The 21,982-nt window shown below is 39.4% G+C and overlaps 1 protein-coding gene across 1 annotated transcript; it reads right to left on the reverse strand.

Moving 5' to 3' along the window:
- Positions 1–6,160: 6,160 nt before the first annotated feature.
- On the reverse strand, positions 6,161–21,129 carry LOC113135431 (usherin). The gene is made up of 18 exons (XM_026315479.1): positions 21,119–21,129; positions 20,890–21,018; positions 20,761–20,793; positions 19,567–19,615; positions 18,527–18,681; positions 17,763–17,897; positions 17,287–17,475; positions 15,526–15,561; positions 15,003–15,191; positions 14,766–14,779; positions 14,343–14,359; positions 13,737–13,801; positions 11,639–11,670; positions 10,838–11,064; positions 8,772–8,931; positions 8,468–8,618; positions 8,306–8,359; positions 6,161–8,203 (listed from the first exon to the last, which is right to left on the reverse strand). The coding sequence occupies exons 2-18, from the start codon at positions 20,918–20,920 to the stop codon at positions 7,947–7,949; spliced, it is 1,794 nt and encodes a 597-aa protein (XP_026171264.1). The 5' UTR covers positions 20,921–21,018; positions 21,119–21,129; the 3' UTR covers positions 6,161–7,946.
- Positions 21,130–21,982: the final 853 nt, after the last annotated feature.

Raw genomic sequence — 21,982 nt, forward strand, 5'->3', positions numbered from 1 at the left:
TGCTCTCTAACATTTTCCTCATTCATCAACTCTTCAAAGTATTCCTTCCATCTTTCCATCACACTTGTGGCACCTGTAAACACATTTCCATCCCTGTCCTTAATCACCCTAACCTGCTGCACATCCTTCCCATCTCTGTCTCTCTGCCTCGCCAAACTGTGCAAATCCACCTCTCCCTCCTTAGAGTCCAACCTATCATACAAACCCTCATACGCCCTTTGTTTGTCCTTTGCCACCTCTACCTTCACTTTACTGCATCTTCACTTTACGCTGCATCTCCTTGTACTCCTGTACTCTCTGTACTCTTCTGTCCTCTCAGTGTCCTACTTCTTAGTTAAACTTTTCCTCTTAACACACTCCTGAACTTCCTCATTCCACCACTAAGTCTCCTCATCTGCTTTCCTCTTTCCAGATGACACACCAAGTACCCTCCTACCTGTCTCCCTGATCACTTTAGCTGTAGGTGTCCAGTCATCTGGAAGAACCTCCTGACCTCCCAGAGCCTGTTTCAGCTCCTCCCTAAAAGCCATACAACACTCTTCCTTTCTCAACTTCCAGAAGGACTTGGTCCTCTGCTCTGCCCTTATCCTCTTCATCTTCCTCACCACCAGAGTCATCCTACACACCACCATCCTATGCTGTCTGGCTACACTCTCCCGAGCCACTACTTTGCAGTCACTGATCTCTTTCAGGTTGGAACATCTGCACAAGATGTAATCAACTTGTGTGCTCCTGCCTCCACTCTTATATGTCACCCTATGCTTCTCCTGTTTCTGGAAAAATTTGTTAACTACAGCCATTTCCATCCTTTCTGCGAATTCTACCACCATCTATCCTTCTGCATTCCTGTCCTGCATACCAAACTTACCCATCACTTCCTGGTCACCTCTGTTTCTCTCACCAACATGTCCGTTGAAGTCTGCCCCAATCACCACTCTCTCACCACTAGGGATACCCTGAATCATCTCATCCATCTCCCTCCAGAATTTCTCTTTCTCTTCTAACTGACATCCTACCTGTGGGGCATAACCACTGACAACATTCAACATCACACCTTCAACTTCCAGCTTCAGACTCATCACGCTGCTCAAGCTGTTTCAACTGCCACTTGCCTCATCTCCACCAATGCCTACCAGTCACCAGTTTACCACCATCCCCTCAGATGCTAGGTTGAGCTCCAGTGAACCCTGTACTGCTGCCACCCACCACAGTTGCTTGGTTGCTGGTTCTCACTCCTTCCATGATGATCCTTGGCCAAAATCTCTCCTTATGTAGCCAGATCATAACATGTTGGTCATCTTCAACTGTGGCAGTTGAGCTGCCAAACTGACTCAACTCCATCAAAGGCCTATTACGTCAAATGTCTGGATGAAATCCAATTCAGGATAAACAGCCAGCATATTTGAAAGATGTGTGACTAAAGATTTTATCAAAGCGAGGACAACACATAGTCTCTTTTTTCGGATTCAGGGCCACAGGGATTTCCCTTACAACAGAGACAGCCTATTTCTGTTGATAATGCACCTAATGTATGAAACTCCACGTCTGCGGAGCTTCCAACTGTTGTGGCAAAACCCGTTGGATGAGCAATAAAGAGAGTGCAGAGGGATTGTCTTTTCAGAATATATTTCTTGCAAGAAAAGAGCAAAACAGAATAGAACACAATCGATCAAGTCTTCCCCAGTTGCTCAGCTCCTATTAGGCTGAGGCCGCTACTTATACTGATATGCAAAGTAAATGCAAATAATCATTCACATAATCAGATAATTAAGTCCGTACTTCCCTATTGTTCAACAAAGATTCCCTAATAAGGCTATATTCTAAAACTCTATATTCTCATTCGACGGTTAACCCTCCATCCTGGGCGTGCTCTCTTATACTTGTCCTTTCCTCACACCTAGTGTCCTAAGGAACCAGATATTCCTCACCAACATCCTTGACAACACTTTGTCCCTTAGTGTCAGACTATACTAGGTCAGGAAGAACATAAACATCAAATATGAATATGAAAAACACATGAGCCTTAGTGAACTCTGAATCAACCTGTGAATGAAAACCTGTGAAACCTGAAAAACTAAGAATACGGTAAGAAACAATAATCAATAACAAACAATTCCAGCTTCAGACTCATCACCCTATCTGACACTCTCTTCACCTCCAGAACATTCCTAGCAAAATCCCCCTTCAGGATAACTCCTACTCCATTCCCCTTTCCATCCACACCATGATAAAACAGCTTGAACCCTGCTCCTAACCTATAGGCCTTACTACCTTTCCACCTGGTCTCCTGAACACACAAGATATCCACCTTTCTTCTCTCCATCATATCAGCCAACTCTCTAGTTTTCCCTGACAAAGTCCCTTGTGGTTGCCTTACTGTTATTATTTTGGACCCACTGTGTTAAACTGTTAAATGACAGAACAAGAAGTTACTGTAAAATTTTAGTGTAGAAATTACAGCAAATATTTTACAGTGCATTTTGGAGGTTGTTGCAAAAATAGAATTGATTTAATGCTGGACAATCAGTAATGTCAAAGTATATTACTTTGTTTTAGTTTTCACAGCTAAGCTGCTACTACGTCTGATACAGTAATTCCAGTATACCATTTTACTTGACTCACCCATTATGGTAACTACAGGTCCAACAAAATAGAAAGCACGTGCATGTACCACAGGGTATTGTTCTATTCACATTGTTCTGTTTGAAAACCTAAGCAACATTTTTGGACTTAACATTGCTATTTTGATCTATCTGAATGACCTTAGGTAGACTACGTCATAAAAAAATCTCACCAGTACTTTGTGTTATTTGTTGAAAGGGGTCTGCCTCTGGGAACCTAGTGGAAGCACATCTAATGGTTAAGAAAAAATGATTCCCAGAGTTTATTTTAGACAGGGAACCCAGGCAAGCCACAATCCATGACTTTTTTGAATGGTTCACCCGCCACAGGAGAGGAGCAGACAAAATGATCTCCTCACCTCTATTGCTATAGAAGAGCACCATTCTCCTTTGCTGCACTTCCTGAGGATGGATAACAACTAAACAAGATTTGATAAGTGAATAGTCCTCTTTCTGGACATTATTAAACTGATCACTGATCACAACAGCTCCCCACATCGGACATTAAGACAGCAACACAGTTTTCTGGATGGTCTTTAGTATTTGGTGTGAATTTAATGACTTCAGGAACCTTATCTAAAGCCATAAAGGTATCGGCTAGATCCAGTTCACGCCTCCTCGCCTAAACACACGTAACCACACGTGATGAAAAAATGTTAGGCTGACTCACCCCTAGATAATCCCTTGTTAGTGTTCTAATTCTGGCTATCTAGCACCTCAGGCACTGGCACTACATTACCCCCAGCTCAATTTTGGTCCAGTATGCTATCTATGCCATTTACTAATAGAGCCTGGAGGTGAACTATGAGCAGTGGAGCATTCAAAAAACCCATTCCAACTTTTTGAACAATAACACCGGACGAACAAAATGTCTTATGGTTAGACCTTCTCGAATAAGATACATTAGAATCTCTCAGTATTGAAACTGTGTTTCAGGCTTCAGGCTCACAGGTCAAAGGCACAACTCCCTGTAAAATAAAGGGCTTAGAGCATGGGTCCATCTCGGTGTCATCTGTTTTCAGTGACTCGATTCAAAGCAAAAGCTACTTTCGCAAATGCGCTAAAGTAGGAGTCTTCTTCCGACTCAAAGTAACTGGGCACCAAAGCCATGTTTTGGGTGACAAAGACTTCTTCTCTTCAGAAATTCTTAGTGCTTCTATCTCCAGGTCTTTCAGTGTAATTTCTTTCTCCGCCTCTATTTCTAGTTTCTAAATTTACAGTATGCCCTATGTACCTTCACCTTTTCTTGAGCCTCTAACTGACGGAGAGACAAAGGAGGTTTAAGCTTAGGGTCTGTGTTACTTTGGGGTAAAAAGGTTTCAATTGTGGCAGTGTAGTTGGAAGATCCTTAAGTACAATCCCTAGGCATCAGCAAGTGGGGCTTGTTAAACTGCATCTCCACCAACATATTTTGGATAAGCACAAATTCCAACAACAAACACATACTTTCCGATCTAGAAATCTTCAGACTGGAAACTGAAAATGAGCAGCTGTATTAAATGAATCATCCTTGTGACATTGATTTTTATTGCTTTCAATAATCTCATTTATACACAAGTTTAATCTTGTGGCACAAAGCTGAACAAAACCACATAGTGTTAGTTTCCAACAGTAACCACAAAACAGGTGGGATGTTTGGGTGTGGATTAATGTTACCAGTCCATAGGCATGTTAGGTATTTTGGTATTTCACTAAAGGGTTTAATGTGGTATTGGCTTGGTCTATTTTAACAGGCACACCCTTCTATGATTTTTCCCTTACATTCCAGCATGCAACAAGACAGTACTAGTGTGGAACAATAAACTCAATAACTGGAATGCAACAAAGTGCTGGACAAAAGGTAGCTGTCACTTTCTTTTTTTTTGCTTTGATCCATTGTACTTTGATCATGTTGCATTACTGTAGGTCAAAATGTCCTTCCCATATAGTTTCTCACATGGATGCTGTCTTCTGTTTATGCCTACAAAGATGTGATACATAAGAAATAGTAGAAATATGCAAGTGTCAAAAAAAAAAAAATGTGGCCAAAATCGACTTACTACTTACTGGGTAGCTATAACAAAACAAACATGTTGGTCCAAACCTAGATAAACAAATGTGTTTTTAAGTCCTTACACTAAGTCCTTGAGGGCCACTTCTATAGCAATAACTCGAGGCATGGCTGTGAAAATATTACCAATCACAAAACCAAACCTAATGCTGTGAATGGCAACGCTGCGTTGGCGGAAGAGTTGAGTTGAATTGAAGTGTTTGGAGAAATTGGTCAGAAGTCACCCACCTCTCCCCAGCACTCAGCCTTAACACCGGCACCCAGCGGGAATGTGTGTACTCTATACACATAGGACTCCAACTAATAAGCGGTGCGCGACTGCGGCTGCTTAAGGGGGAACACTAACACAAAGATCTTCAGTCATCCTTTCTGGGCTTTAAGTGCCACTAGTTTTGTCCTCCATATGCTTCCCTCCCTCACTTGCATGATGTTGTAAAGTTATGTTATGTAACTCTTGCAATGAACTGGAGCTATTGATATGTTTACAGATACTGCTGATACACTAATCAGTTCCCAGTTCTCATTAAACAATGGGTGGTACACTGGGACTGATGGGGTTAGCAGGAAAAATTAGAGTGACGAGTGAAGAACCACATATGTACATCAAGCACAATAGGAGGCTTCGTCACCATCACTCTCAACAATGACCAGTGTCACTTTATGTAGATGTGGACAGCTTCAACAATTTTACACACACACACATATACACACACACACACACACACACACACGTTTTTTATTTATTTTAGTATTTGTTTTAACTGTAAACCTTATTTTTGCACTGAAATAGGATTGCACATAATTTAGTTGTATATTGTGTGTAGTGATAATAAAGATTCTGATTCTAAATAAACCATGTTCTCCTAAGTAAAACCGACCAGCCAAGATTAAGTAGAAGGTAGAATAGTGCTTTGTGAGTTCTGTTAGCTCAGTGGCTCTGAACCGAAGCTCAAGCCCTTATGCTGAAAAAAGAGTTGGCGACTTAAAAAAACTCAGCTAGACAGGTCACCATTGCAGATTGCCTGTAAGCTGGTTATCTGTGAGTCAGTCATTAGTAGTAATGCCATTGCTGTTATTGTGTGTTGGATACTGGCTTTGTTGTCTCTGTGGCACCTGTGTTGTTCAGGGAAACATGCGTAACTGAAATCTTAAAGTAGAAAAATGATGCAGGTTGTTCTTGGCCCTTCCAGCCTGTGGGGCTTGTACTTTCCAAGTAGAAACAATGGCATTAAGGAGTTAAACCACTCATACAATCTTTGCCCTGGAATTCATGTTTATGCCAAGAGTCATTCCAATGCTGATCGTGAAGTTACTTCTGTGAATGGAAGAATTTGCTCTTTACTTCCAGTTCCCTCTGTTGAAGCCAAAAAGGCCCATATGTTATAAACAGCAAAATACTGTTAAGGTGGGAAAACCCTCTACAATTGGCAAATTTAGCAAAAAATCAAATTCAAAAGATGAGACAGAGCAGGTTTAATTATAATGGACTATGTATTTATTTAAAAGATTATAAAAAAGGACACAATAGGTTCTGTCAGATACATAAAATGCTATATAAAATAGTGCCCTAGCTCTCTTTTGAAATATATATGAGAATGCACTCTCATAACCTTTGGTGTTTACATAAAATATTTGTGGCAAACATAGGTTTTTAGCTTACATTTATGTCATTCACATATGCAAAAGTATAGTTAGAGGAATGAGAAACAAACAAACACATACAATATAGTCACTATAATTACGAGTGCATTGCATTACAAGAATTACATTCATAAGTGTAACTAAATAGAACAAAAATAAGTAGCTATGGAGAAACTATTATCGCAATGTGAGGCCATACAGTGGGAACTCTGGTGGTTAGGCCTGTGTCATTTTAGCATATTTGCATCCCTGATATTTTTGATGAAACACTGAGCAATTGTAATCTATATCAACCATGTGCAAACAATTGCAATTGTTACGAAGTGTAGTGCAAGAATCAAAGTAACATCCATCCATCATCTATACCCACTTATTCCTAACCAGGGTCACAGGGATCTGCTGGAGCTGCTATGGACAATTTAGAGTCACCAATGAACCTGACATACATGTTTTTGGACTGTGGGAGGAAACCAGAGTACCTGGAGAAAACCCACACAAGCACAGGGAGAACATGCAAACTCCACACAGAAAGGTCCCTGATGGGTTTCGAACCAGGAACCTTCTTGCAGCGCTAAAGAGTAATCCACTGTGCCGCCCAGAATCAAAGTAACATCAAAATAATAAAGACTAACATAATATTTATGTTAGTAAAATATATATATATATATATCTGTATATTAACTGATAGCTGATAAGCTTATCTGAATAATATTATTGCATGCTACCTGCTAAAATGATGGTAAAGAAGAGGGCTACTGTGGCTACATTTAACCTATTCATCAGAGCACAACTTCTCTGGAAAACAATTTCAATATTATACTTCAGCATACAGCTGAACATGTCAGTATGCGCCATGGTAAACAGTTGCCAAGCAATACTGTTTAAAAATGATGACAACATACATTTTCAGACAGCTTCTCTTTGGAGACATTCATAGTGCTGCACACATTTATTCAAATGAAAAGTGTCATAAATAGTTACTTAAATAGTAAAAAAAAAAAAGGCAGCTACAACCTGCAATGCCTGTCTCCTCCCTCACCTACATATAGCTGATCAATCACGTTGTGAAGTTGGTGTCAACATTGTCAACTTAGAAATAGGCAGAATCACATTTTATCAATCAGGGTAACAGGGCCTGAGCCCCCTTGCCATTGTTGTCCCTGCTTTTATTCACATTGGCCTGTGTGCAATGCTCAGGTCTCCTGGAGCTCTGGTGCTACCTATCAAAGCTCCAGGGTCACTGGGTCAAAACTTGATTGTGAAATGATTTCAAGTTTTTTGGTAAAGCACCATAAAAGTAGAGGCATTGGAACATTAGAGCTGTACTAATAATTTTTATCCAAAATGAATATTGCAGTTTGGAGTTGTAAACTGTATGTTAGTCATTATTTCTTGCTAACCAATACATCCATATTGCTCATTTTTGCCCTGCAGCCCCGAGTGCACGTAGCTGTAAATGTTCAGTAAACTCCTCCAAACTGTGGCTGCAAAAGGAAACCACAGTTTTCAACCACAGTAGACACAGGTTGTGATGTGGTTGTGGAGGATATGAAGCTGTTGGAAGACACTTAGCTGGGTGGAAGAACAGAAAATAGTACTGTAATTAAAAGCAGCTGTTTATGAGTAATTGTAACCTAAGGACTATAACACTTGGAAAAAATAAAATGAATCAACTGGACAGCAGAGTGATGGTTGAAATCAGTGAGGATATTCATGCCATCAAAGAAATAGATCTTCCCAGGGACCAGTTTAGGAGTACTGCAGTGATCAGGAATTTCCATGACGTAGGGTGAGGGCAGAGCTATTACAGTGGCGTTCTTTCCTTGGATTTTCAGCACACTGCTGAACACGATGCTGTTCAGAGACACACTTTCCACAGTCCTGATTTGCACTAAACATGGACATAAACAAATATATTTCATTTAGAAATCTATTTAAACAGTATTTGTTTACAAGTTCATGAAATCACCTGAATTATAAAATGATATCTTACGTTCTTCACAAAGCTCTTCTTCATTCAGATTGCTCACTGACAGAAATGTGGATTCTGAAAAAAAGAGAAAAAAAAATGAAAATTGCACACATACTATTGCTGAGAAACATGCAGCAAATTAGAATGATGCTGTGAGGAAGCAACTGAGCAGAAGCAACTGACCTTTAATTTCCTTGCTGTGATGCTGTCCTGGACTTAGTTTTCCTGCACAGCATGACCACAGAGAGATGTTGTAGTAGAAGTGGCCACAGCATCTGAATCCTGGTTTGGTTGAGTAGAGAAACTCTCTCTCCCCGCTTGAGCAGCAAACATCCTGGTTATATAGCAAATATGGGATTTTTAGGATATACAGTATGTGTGCATGACATGCAAAATATACAAACAATAAATCCAGGACACACAGATGTGGACAATAATGGGAAATAAAGGAACTGTGGACATTGGCATATGGCCAAATAAAACCTACCTGTGATTGTCTCAGAATGGATCCACAGCACTGTGCATCATTTCCCTCGCTGCCTAAGGATGTCAGGTTGTGCAGTACCCCTGAGCAGCACTTCATTTGTGGGTCTGTAATGTTGTAGGCTTTAATCCCACAGCACTGAATGTTTCCTCCTTTGGGATAGCTGGACGGAGAAAGAGAACACAGAACACAGTTAATCTTAAATGAGAAGAGCAAATCAATATATATATATATATATATATATATATATATATATATATATATATAAATATATACATATATAATTATAGTTAACTTCTCATATATGACATTTTGATGTTTTTCTTTGTTCCACATTTATAGTAACCTAAGTGTTTTTGATTTTTTTGTACAAAACAAAACAGCTGAAGTTATCACTTTTGGTCTTTGCAAATTCTCCAGCTCTGTTGCTGGTTGCTTCAGATGGAATCAGAATTTATCAAAACAGCTGAGATCCAACTTATACAGGGCAAACAAAATATAAAAAGCTAAAGTTGCTGCTGATCTGAGCGATCAGTGTCTGGATCAATCACCAGCATCTACTGCAATCATATTATACAGATATTTGATTTGTATAAATACTCATTAATGCAGCTTTAATCAAAATAGCAGATTAAAACATGTTAAAACTCAAAGATGCGATTCCTGCAGAATACTGTAGTCTATTGGCAGAAAAAAATTGGAAGAGACATAATATGCATGTGCTCAACATATTTCAATCATATTAAAATCTAAGGAAATAGACCAGACAGAAGTAGACATTTCTTGGGAAACTAAAATACTGAGGCTGTGGGATTGCCCTCCTCATTTTCCCACTAAAAAATAAAGATTAAAAGAATAAAAGGAGTCTGAGAAATACAAAAATGCAATGGGAACAGACAAATCTGTAACATTTGGAGACAGTCTGATGGCAAGAATGAGGGTGTAGAAAAAAGAGTTTCCATTTACTCTGCCATTAGAAAATTCCATAGAGCAGAAAAACAACACACCCAGTTCAATATGCTGTTTTGGCTCTGTTTTATGAGACTTTGGCTCACACCTTCTTTCAACAATGAGACATATTATATTAATGCTCAATAGACAATTAGATTCATAGATTTGTATGTGCCCACTCATTTTGTACTTGCTGGACTAATCCTTACACTGTTGCTTCCTCCTGTTTGCTGTCATCTTCTTTAAGGTGTAGTAATAAAAGAAATCTCTCCTCAGTTTCTGCCTAGAAATGGGTTAAGATATATTTTCTTGATGTTGTCCTCAAAAATGGAAAATCAACAACATATGTCATTGTTCAAATGCCTAAAACAACCTGTGTTTACATCCACCTGACTTGTAACAGCTGAATACTGCTGCCCTGTCCTGTCGTTTTAGGATCTTTCTTTACAGCTCTCAATGTTTCTCTCAACTGCTGCTGTTTTCCTTGGTCTGTGTGCTCGAAGTCTGTTACTTAGTGCATTAGTGGTTTCTTTCTTCTTCAGGACATTCCTAATGGTTGTACTGGTTATGGGAAATGTTTGTGCAATGGCTCTGATTGACTTTTACGCAGATATTTGATTGGTATAAATATTGATTACATTATTGAAACATGTTAAAACTCAAAGATGCCATTCCCATAGAATACTGTAGTCTATTGGCAGAAAAAAAATTGGAAGAGACATAATATGCATGTGATCAACATATTTCAGCCATATCAAAATCTAAGGAAACGGATCAGACAGCCCTGCACAGAAGTAGACATTCCTTGTTACAGTACATGGCTGACTTCCAGGAATAGAAGAGAGGGGTCAGAGTAGCTGCTGTAGCCTGCCTCAGACATTTTTCCTGCGCCACTCCTGTCTGGTTTTGTCTCATGCAGTCTAGAGGACATAAAAATTAACTGTTTCCCATTCTTCTTCCTCGACTGCAGAAAAACACATAGTCTTGGGCAATAAGCAGGACACATACCAGACAAAATGCAAACCAGACATTGTCACATGCCAAGCCAATTATCCCTCTGTATCAGTGAGTCAGCACTTTCACAGACAAGCATAAGCCCAAATGCACATGCACATCACCTGTGGCCATTGCAGCAGATCTCATTATTGGGGTAGTAGATCTTGGTCCCACAGCAGTGCTTCCCAGGAGACGCATGAAAGTCGGAACAACACACTGTCCCTTTTGTGGGTTCATAAGCAGCTCTGTTCTCTGTATATTCCTCTCCATCTGAGCCGTCCTTGAACATGGTATTATTATAACACACAACCCTGTGTTGTGCCAAGCCAGCCGGCGTCTCTCCACAGCACTTCAAGAATTAGAGAAAATACAGTAACTTGTGGAGGAATGCAAACACAAACAAGCAAAGACATACAAACATTAAGATACATATATTGGAACATACATAGGCAGAGTTTTTGACAAAAATTTCAAAAAAAGGCAGTTTGAAACATTAAAATAAAAAATAAAAATAAATAAATAAAAATTAATTGCTACTTATATGCACAAGCTGTTTAAATCTTACCAGGGCATTGTTATATCATCCTTTTCTTTTGCCTGTGCCGTAGTTTATGTTAACGTTAAGGTAACGTTAGCGGAGGTTTGCTATCCTTTTGAAACAGAATGCTCTCGCATACTGTTTTAAAAGAACTGGGTGGAGCTCGGAGCTCTCGATGATGCTTTCTCAAAGTAGCAGTTTTTTTTTTAGTAATGTTTTTCTACCAGAGGTCAAAAAACCTATTAAAAGGACTCATTTAAATTGAACTTTCTTAGGCATGAACTACAAACCTCATTGTATGGTCTAGCATGGAAAAAAAAAAAAAAAAAAAGAAAACATCAAAGCCAGTTGAACTGTGGCCTCAGAAACAGAAAAAGGGACTTACTTGGGAGTCATTATCCGTGGCATCACAATGGCCTTAGTAGGAGAGGACAAAGGGGAAGAGCAGTTAGGGCAGTTAACACAGACAGTGGTGTGGGGCTAAATGGTGTTTGGAAAAGATGACTCAGGGTGCACAGTGACTGTGGGAATGTGATGATCACTCAAAGCATCTGTGCCTAAAAGGAATTTAGACACTGATAATGGGAGACTGGTCTTGAAAAGGAGACTGATTCTAATTTCCTGAAGTCTAAAACATTAACACTGTGGGATTGCCCTGCTCATTTTCCCACTAAAAAACTGCCCTGTGGGTCCATGGGTTCTCTGAGATGAAGCTGAGAAAATGCAATGGGACCAGAAAATTCTGAAACATTTGGAGACAAAAAGAGTTTTCATTTACTCTGCCATTAGAAAATTCCATAGAGCAGAAAAACAACACACCCAGTTCAATATGCTGTTTTGGCTCTGTTTTATGAGACTTTGGCTCACACCTTCTTTCAACAATGAGACATATTATATTAATGCTCAACAGACAATTAGATTCATAGATTTGTATGTGCACACTCGTTTTGTACTTGCTGGACTAATCCTTACACTGTTGCTTCCTCCTGTTTGCTGTCATCTTCTTTAAGGTGTGGTAATAAAAGAGATCTCTCCTCTCCACCTGACTTGTAAAAGCTGAATACTGCTGCCCTGTCCTGTCGTTTTAGGATCTTTCTTTACAGCTCTCAATGTTTCTCTCAACTGCTGTTGTTTTCCTTGGTCTGTGTGCTCAAAGTCTGTTACTTAGTGCATCAGTGGTTTCTTTCTTCTTCAGGACAACCAAATGGTTGTACTGGTTATGGGAAATGTTTGTGCAATGACTGATTAATTGCTTCATCTTCTCACAGCTTCACAATTTCAACCCATAGACAGTCTCTGGTTTTCATATTGGTTACACCACTAACTATATGCAATCCTCACAGGCAAAAGCCAAATCTAAAACTGAGCATAGGCATTGAGCACTATTTATTGCTTGAGTAGTCAATGTAATAGGACACACCTGGGCAACAAAACAAACTTGTCAGTCACATGTTTCTATACTTTTGATCAAAATGGGTGGGTTCTAACAAAAGGTGCAATCTTTTAAGTTGTGTATCAGATCCTGATGTAAATCCCTGGAAATAAAAGCTGAAATGTTGACCTCTTGTCTCATATCCATCTTTTGATGTCAACCCCAAATCTTTTCAGCCTACCGCAAAAATAAAGCAATTGACCTGACTGTTCCAATACTTTTGGAGGAAACTGTATACTGTATCTGATCCCGTGCCTGTGCAGTCCAACACCTAACCCAGTTAAAACACTGCCAGATATGTGATAGATCTTATGTCCAGGTTAATTAGGTGAAGGGGAAACTGCTTAAGATCTAAATTAAAGCTCTGTGACTATAGGTGTTTACACAACATGGCACTACTCAAATCTGATATTGTACAGTACAGTCTGACTACTCTGATAGCCAACTATAAATGAACTACTATTTGTTATTAGTCAGCCAGTAGTTAAACTGTTTTTTTTAAACAATGTCTAATTCTGTGGCATATTAGTCTATACCTTCACTGTTGTTTCTCAAAATGTTTCTGCTATAAGCTAATATCTGCAACAAAGTGCTTTAAAGTCTATTTAGCTCATGTCATAATTATGGCCAAACAAACACTTTTTTCAAAAAGCAACTCTGGGTGGGCCACAGTGAAACTTTGGGGTGCGTTAAATAATTTTGTCTGGTAGTTGTGTGTTTCAGTCTGCAAACTACATGCAATGCTTCTAAGTTATGTTAATAGTTGAGTCTGTGTGATGCATGGTTAGGAGCAATGTGTGGTTAAGATGCTGAAGGGTCTTTTTTTTGTTGTTTTTAATGTGGCTTGTGAGAGAATGAGAAAAATTACACAAATACAATTGTAATGGTGTTATTTTGGATTTGTATCACTAGATGGAACAGGCTCAGCTCTTTCTTGTTGGCTCCAACTACTTTCAGGCTCCGCTAAGTATCCGTCAAGCATAGATTAAGTGTGATTAAGCCCACATGGCAGTCCCATCGGATAACACCTGTGTCATACGTGAGGTCATACCTGCATTGCAGCAACAATGGTGCTTTGTTTGTTTGCTCTTGCAACTCACAGAGTCATGTTCAATACTGTGGGGAAAACACTGAGATGAGCAAATATAAATACAAAAGCATGTCACAACACAACATGACACAGCCATACAACAGGCACGGATACTACACGTCTGAAATTGAGTGCATAAAGTTATTTTAGCACCAAAGTAAAAACTGGGTTAAAGATACCCTGTGGAGTTTTAGATATGTAGTAGCTATGTTGAGCAGTTTTACTGAGTGGATTTTAATAACACAGTAGACATTCATGCCAATGGTTTCACCACATTTCCCAACTCTATTCCACTAATCTATACTGTAGATAGCAGTAATGAGCCAGAAATACAACAATCAAATGCAGAGAAGGAAAAGATCAGTAGTTACCACAAAATGCGTGTTAGGAAGCAACCCAAAAGTATTACCAGAAAATAACACTAATCCTGGATGACAACAACTATGGTGGTTGGTAGGTTACCAAGTTTTGCATCAGTCCTACAGTTTATCAAATTCATTGTTATTGTAAGAATAATTTAATGATTGTCAGTGTTGAAATTTATTGGTTAAATGCTGGATGACTTACCGGTTAGGTGCATGTTTCTGAAAAAAAAAGAAAAGAAAGAAAAACACACAGAAAAATATAAGCATCTGAAATGTCGCTACTTCACTGCTCTGTCCTATTCTTTAATGACAAATTAAAGGTAATCCATTACTGTATCATTGCTTAAACCATTTTTATGATCCAGCACAACCTCAAGAAACAGTAGAAGTCAGACCCATTGCAGTGGATTGGATTATATTGTTGGGTGTTTCTGTATTTTATCCACTCCATGTATATGATATTGTATTCTAAACTAGCAAAATGAATAAGGAATCGTACTGTAGATGAATGTGTGAGGTCATTGCTATTGCACATTTTAGGCAGCTGTGATTCAGCTGATCAGTTGTTGTCTTTCATAACAGATGCATAAATGAGATACAATGATAATAGGTTCTTGATTCTTACCTTTTGTTGCACACCTGTAGACATAAAACACAAAATATTTTGAGTGCATGTAGATAACACATACCACCTTACTCCAACAGCATGAATGTTAAAAGTGTGTGCATGGTATTCTCCCAACTAGTCAGTGACACATCCTATATGCCTTGATTGCTCTCTGGATGGTGGACAGAATAAAGACCAGACAAGAACACCTGACCAACAAATACATACAGTACATACTAAAATTTGTGCACTCACCTGGCTTGTTTTGACAGCAGGTGGAATTAATGGGTTTTATCTTAAGTGTTTCATCCTCTCCACAACAGCAGTGAGTTGAAGTGTTGACCTGGTCATGACCACAGCACTGGTGGTCTGGGGAATTCTTCATCAGGACCTTCTTGTCATTTAGAGGGCCACAGCACAGCTGCTTGTTCTTATCAAACCCAACTGTGGATATGATCACAATTATTCTGGAGGTAAAAACAGAGCACCATAGAAACTACAGAAAGTCTTAGAGAAAAGCTGAACGTGTACTAAATGCAGCATAAAGCATGCAAGGATGAATGAAACACACACACACACAAAAAAAAAACAATGGCCAGCAAAAAGGACTGCATGTGATCAGGAAGTTACTACAGTTAACTACTGCCACAACTTATCAGATTTTTAACCACTGCTGTATAGTGTGGTTATGTCTTATGGATAATTCCTTAAAACACTGCTCTGTTTTACTGAAATGTAAAAGGCTTGTCTTAATGATTTTTGATTCAGCTCTACTCACCTTTACCACAACAAGACAATTTGGGTCGACAGGAAGCTGTAAAAACAAAGATCAAGTAAACATAAAACAACAACCTTAATAGCCAGTCACACACCTTAATACACATAAACTTCATTTTTCTTTGAACTATAACATTAGAACCAAAATGTGAGCTGCCCTCAGATCCAGACAGATGTGGTAAAAAAATGTCTGGTTATCAATTAAAAATGCAAAATAAGAAATTCTCACAAAGTGGCATCTACAAACCAAACAACCAGGACACAGCATGAAAAGCATATATTACACTGTAGGCACCCAAAGATTTAGCTTTAGCTCTGGTTTAGCACATTCACTAAACCAGCTTTATGATTCAAGGCATTACAGTGAGTTCACAAATTTTAAGTACCTAGGGTCAACAGTCCAGAGCAACGGAGAGTGTGGAAAAGGAGTGAAGAGACGTGTGCAAGCAGGTTGGAACGGGTGGAGGAAAGTGTCAGGTGTGATGAGTGACAAAAGAGTGTCAGCAAGAATGAAAGGAAAGGTGGACAAGACAGTGGTGAGACCAGCAATGTTGTCTGGTTTAGAGACAGTGGCTCTGAGAAAAAGACAGGAGGCAGAGCTGGAGGTAAGGGTAAAGGGTAAAGCCAGGGAAGCCAGATTGAGATGGTTTGGACATGTTCTGAGGAGGGACAGTGAATACATTGGTAAAAGGATGCTGAGGTTAGAGCTGCCAGGAAGGAGGCCTAGAGGAAGACCAAAGAGGATGTTTCTTGGATGTAGTGAAGGAGGACATGAGGATAGTTGGTGTGGGTGAGGAGGATACAGAGGATAGGGTTCAATGGAGGCAGATGATTCGCTGTGGCAACCCCTGAAAGGAGCAGCCGAAAGGAAAAGAAGACAGTGAATTCACAAATTTCTTTTTTTGGGTTTCGTTTTTGTATGGGATTTATGGAAAGTTTTTATAAAAGCATTGAAAATCACCGGACTTTTCGTTTAAGTTACAAAAACAGCAACCAAAACCCAAAACCTGCTCTTTGCATGACTGAGACAGCAGGCGGATGGTGTGACCTCATGGATATGTCTCTGCCTGTTGATTTTTTTTTATCATGATAGAGATTCACCGTCATAGAGCTGAGATTTAACGTGTTTGTTGTTTCGGTCTGATACGCCACGGGCCTGATACTGTAGAGTCTGATGCAAATTGTAAAATTTTATTACTAGTACTAGTACCTTGCCGAAGTATTTGCGCTTCATGCAACTTTAAACTTATAGTTTTTACTCCACTTCATCCATCTGACAGTTTTAGGTACTAGTTACTTTTCTAAATACAATTTTCATCCCCTTCCTGTGCAGTGGAAACTTCAAACCTAGGATGCACTGCTGCAGATTGAAGTATCCACACTTAATAAAAGTACTTCAAATCTTTCCAGTCCTAAACTATTACAGCTGTGAAGTTTAAAATATACATTAATTTTAATACAAAAACATAATATAGAATAGTATTAACATTCAGATACAGCATTTTTCTCCATTATTAGCACTTTTACCTTTTATACTTTAAGCACATTTGCATTGTGTTGCATTGATCTAACTTGCTGACTCAAAAAAAAAAAACATTCTGTGGTTTTATTTGCTGGTTATCAATTTGAATGGAGGAGTGGAGTTTTTTTTCATTTTTACTTAAGTAAAGGATCTGAATACATGTTCTATCACTGGATTTTATTAGATCAATCCTGCACTATGTGCCATCCAGCAAAATGTAAAATGCATGTAGAGTTGTACCTGAATACTCTTTAGAGCAGTCTGGTTGGATGTTTTCGATCTGTAGGGTTTGATTCACTTCACAGCACCACTGAGTCTTCATGTTGTACTGGTCATGACCACAGCACCGGTGATCTCTGGTGATCTTCATCAGGATCTTCTTGTCATCTAGGGGTCCACAACAGAGCTGCTTGTCTTCATCATAGACATCTGTGTGACAGATCATGTTATCTCTCTAAATAACTTATCCTGCACAACGGAATTGACTGGATAATGTAACAGCAAAATATGTGTTTATACGTCACTATTGTCTATAAATAACACACTGTGTTATCTGGTTATACTGTCACTAAGAACTAATGGACACTGCCCAATGACAACGAACATTTTTAAATGGAAATGGTATAAATTACAATAAGAAACCATAAAAAATGTAATGATTTGTTGTAAATCTACACTTTGCATCTATATGATGTTTTCAGTCCAACTCTGCTCACCTTTACTGCAAATCTGGGCCTTTGGCACAGTCTTGGCTGCCACAGTTGAATTTAAGCATATTTCATTGAGTGGGTCGTAGGCCATCAGTCCACAGCAAGCAGACACCATCTCACTCATACCAGGTGTAAGTTGAACTGCAAACAGAGTTCAAGTGAAAACACAGATGCTGGTGCAATACAAACCACAGAACATCTTACAAAGAAACTGAAAGTGTTAACACAAAAACCAAACATTACCACCTTCATACAGGAAGGCTTTATTGCAGACCTGTTATATTAGACTGCCACAGCTATAGCTCGGTGTATCCATGCAACTACTGACTGACTGTATGTACTGCAGCCAACACTGTACAGATTTTCAATAGCATGGGGGTTAATTGCCCACTTGACTTCAACAACATTCATTTTTTAAATCATGATTTATATGTGAACTGAGTTGTTCTGTGTTTCCTCAAGTGTCAGTTTAGGTGCCATATTACATACTTTCATTTTTTATGTGAGTACTGACTCATTCATTATGGCTGCTGTGTAACAATATTATGATTTTACAAACAGAATATGTCAGTGTTGGAGGATCATTTGTTTCCTTGTTCACACCAAGCATCGTATTGTGGTTTCATATTTAAGGTTTCCGTGCTTGTTGTGTATCCATCACATTCCTTCCTGGTGTGACTGTAAACAGATTGTTATCAGGAGTCTCATGGCTGAGTGTAGTTGCAATCAGTGGTGGCTCGCCTCATTCAGATAAAACCTGTGGTCATTACCAGTAAATCTGTTTTCCTGATGTAGTTTACAACAAGTGGCATTTTCAGGGTTGAAAACCTGATTTCCACAACATGAAAGCCCTGCCCCGGTATAAAGCTGATTCTCACAGCACACAGCCTCGCGGATGTCATAGTGCATCCCCTGACAGTTTTTTCTGCAAGACAAGGATAAGATAAGCCAGATTTTATCACTCACAGACATTAATACTGTTTGGCCATCACAGTAAATACGTAAAAAAATACAATAATTTTAAATATAAAACAATCCCCTGCCAAGTTAACACACATTTCACCCTCATATCCTTTGTAGTACTGCCCTCTGATGGACGGTTATCAAAGCTCTCTTAACTAGAATAATTAACAACGGTATCCATATCATACTGGACCAGTGTACAGTACAGTACCACACGTACACAAATTTCCACCTTGCGGGTTGTGAGAACATACCACAGAGGATAAAACTGTTTGCGAAAAGTTATTATTGTTACTGTGCTTACCCAATAAGGGTGGCTCCTGTAATTTTCATTCAGCCAGTAAATGTGATTTTGTATTTTTTTCTCCTAAGGACACTTTAGACTGATGACACACCAGAAAAAAGGCTCACTTAAGGATTCAAATGGGGCCCTCTGGGATCATTAACATACCAAATGCTATTGCAATGCCGACTACAGATTTTAAGGTGAAACGGCCCCATCAGTTTATTAGACTTAGTCCTAGAAGTCACTGATTATTTATTTATTTTGTACATTGTTACCAAAGTTTATGACAATTTAACAGTTTATTGGCAGAACATAAAAACACCCTGGCTGTCTAATTGTTGCTGAGGTGTTTTTTTTTTTAACATTATTGGTAGGCTATGTGAACATAAATACATCCCACATTATTGACTCAGCCCTAACCCTACCCATCCCATTTTTTTTGCCTAACATTAACCCAATTTGAATGATTCCATCTGCGCAGTGGTAGGACAGATTCATAATGTTTTTCATTATGTCCTCACAAACAAACGCACACACACTGTCAAACAGGGGAACACTCACCGGTAATGACAATCTTTTTGAGGGGCCGCATTAAGTCGGATCACAGAGTCTGTCAACACATACAAATGTTCCAAGTTAAGATGGAGTTGTGCCAGTCTTTTAAAATCACTTCAAATCTAAAATCAATCTGATAACATTTTCTTTTGGAGAGGAACATTAAGATCTGTCGAGATACACTGGGTCTACTGGGTAAAATGTAAAGACACCAGGTCACGTTTATAACCATCAGAAGCTTGCGGCAATCCGAGCATGATACAGAGGCTGCAGTATAGCTACAATATGTAGCCTACCCCAGGCTATTCTGCGTCAGTGGCGATTTCCACCTTAAAAGTGCGCTCAAACTATGTGTGATGGGGCAGAGCGGGGACACACTCCAGCATCACCACTACGCCCACGTCACTTATCAACGTGACATCTACGTCACGCACTGTAAACTACGCGTGAACCTCTGTGACGCCAGGTCACGCCCTGAGTGCGCTTCGCTTAGAGCCTTAAGAGTTGAAAAGGGAAACTCCAGGAAAAAAAAAAAAAAACAAAGAAAAAAAAAAAAAACCAATGTAACATTTTCTTGGATGATGAAACCCGTAGTAACAGAAGAAAACAAATTAAAAACACGCGCACTAATAACACCGCTGCAGCTGTCAGCATCTTTGTGCTCCAGTTGCGTGAAAGTGAAAATGTCGCATTGAAGACAGAAAAACAAAAAAACATATTGCAACATCAGGACTTTCCACGGACTTGGATTTTTCTGTACAAGGTGCTTTTGCTTCTAAAACTGAAAATTCTGGGGTTCAGGTCACAATCAGGACTGAATTTGAATTTGAAAATTAATTTCGGGTTATCACAAGTAATATCACTAATGAAATGCTTTCCCAAAAACTCAAAAACTGCGAGACCACCTAAACTTCTAAACTTCAATGAGTGCAGAAGTACATTCCTGCAGCAACACCGGCGTCACACACACACACACACACACACACACACACTCACACACACACTCACTGTCTCTGCTCCGTCTCCTTTTTTCTTTTGTGTATATTGGCACTGCCACATCAGTCCAACAAGGGTGAGAACAGATAGGCAAATATGAGAGAAAGCAGTCAGCTGTACTCTAAGATAACACAGTAAAAAGAAAAAAAACAGCCTTCATACATCCTGAGCTCATTGAATCAAGGAAAATTAACTACTACTTACCACAAAAAATAATGAAGATGCAAATCTGCCAGGCTGAAAGAACACAAGCAGATATATGGTCAGGTTAGTTAGACCACAACCTCACACCAGGCAAACTAATTTTTGTGCACAGCCATGGGTATTCCTTACCGACAGACGGCTGAGAGACTTTTTGCAACATCTTACAGTTTGTTGCATCACTTTGGCATGGAGATGCAGAAAGATGTAAAGAGATGCGACTAAATACTACCGATTGGCCACTCCTACCACGTGACGTGACTAAAAATAAGATATATATAAACATGTGCTCATAGGCATACACAAGTGTGACAAAAAAATTACGATCAACCAAAACCCTTAACAGCAATAGATTAGAAACCTGAAGTGTTGCATCCAATAAGGCGGAATGAATGAACCCTATGAGGATTTAGATGAACAACCCCGGGGGGGGGGGGGGGGGGGGGGTTGAGGGGTGTAGCGCGGATCAGGGGCTAGAGCGGGTCGATCATAAACCGGAGGGTTGGTGGTGGGCAAAGACACTGAACCCTCAAGTTGCCCCCGGTGGCTGTTCCACTGGCGTATCAAGGTGTGCGCGAGTGGGTGAATGGCTTTGGGTGCACTTCAGTGTAGAAAAGAGCTATATAAGTATAAGACCATTTACATGTTTTTTTTTTTAATCCAAAAACTCAGGTTTTATTTAACGCAGATTGCATTATGTGTGATAGTTAAATGTTTCACATTGATTAATTTCCCACCCCTTTCTGGATTTCATCACGTACGCTTTTTGGAGGTTTGGAGGAAGCTATTGATGTTTGCCTCATGGTTTGACTCTATAGTTTTATGCGGGCTCTAGTAAATCTCTACCTCACACGCTCACCAAGACGGGGTCTATTATCATTATAGACGTCCTCTTAAATCTGCTGTGTATTTTCATCTATCTGGTATGCGGCGTTTGGAGAGGATGTGCGCTCTTAATTATAGTTACTGGAGTGATTTGTAATTATTCATCGGTGGATGAGCCAGGAAAAAGTTGGTTGTATACTTGGACAACGTAATAGAAGGCCCAGTTACCTGCGCCCAAGATGATGAGCCTTGTCCGGTTAGAATCCGTGGGAAGGTACGTGGGACTCTGCCCGGGAAGTCACACATGCCGCCTGACTCACTTGCTGTAAATAAGTTAGGGGTGTTGTAGTAACCTTTGGTCAAGATCAACAGATGGCAATTTATGTTCTTGCTGACTTAT

The sequence above is a fragment of the Mastacembelus armatus genome, chromosome 13, assembly GCF_900324485.2.
Source record: "Mastacembelus armatus chromosome 13, fMasArm1.2, whole genome shotgun sequence".
Classification (NCBI taxonomy): Eukaryota; Metazoa; Chordata; class Actinopteri; order Synbranchiformes; family Mastacembelidae; genus Mastacembelus; species Mastacembelus armatus.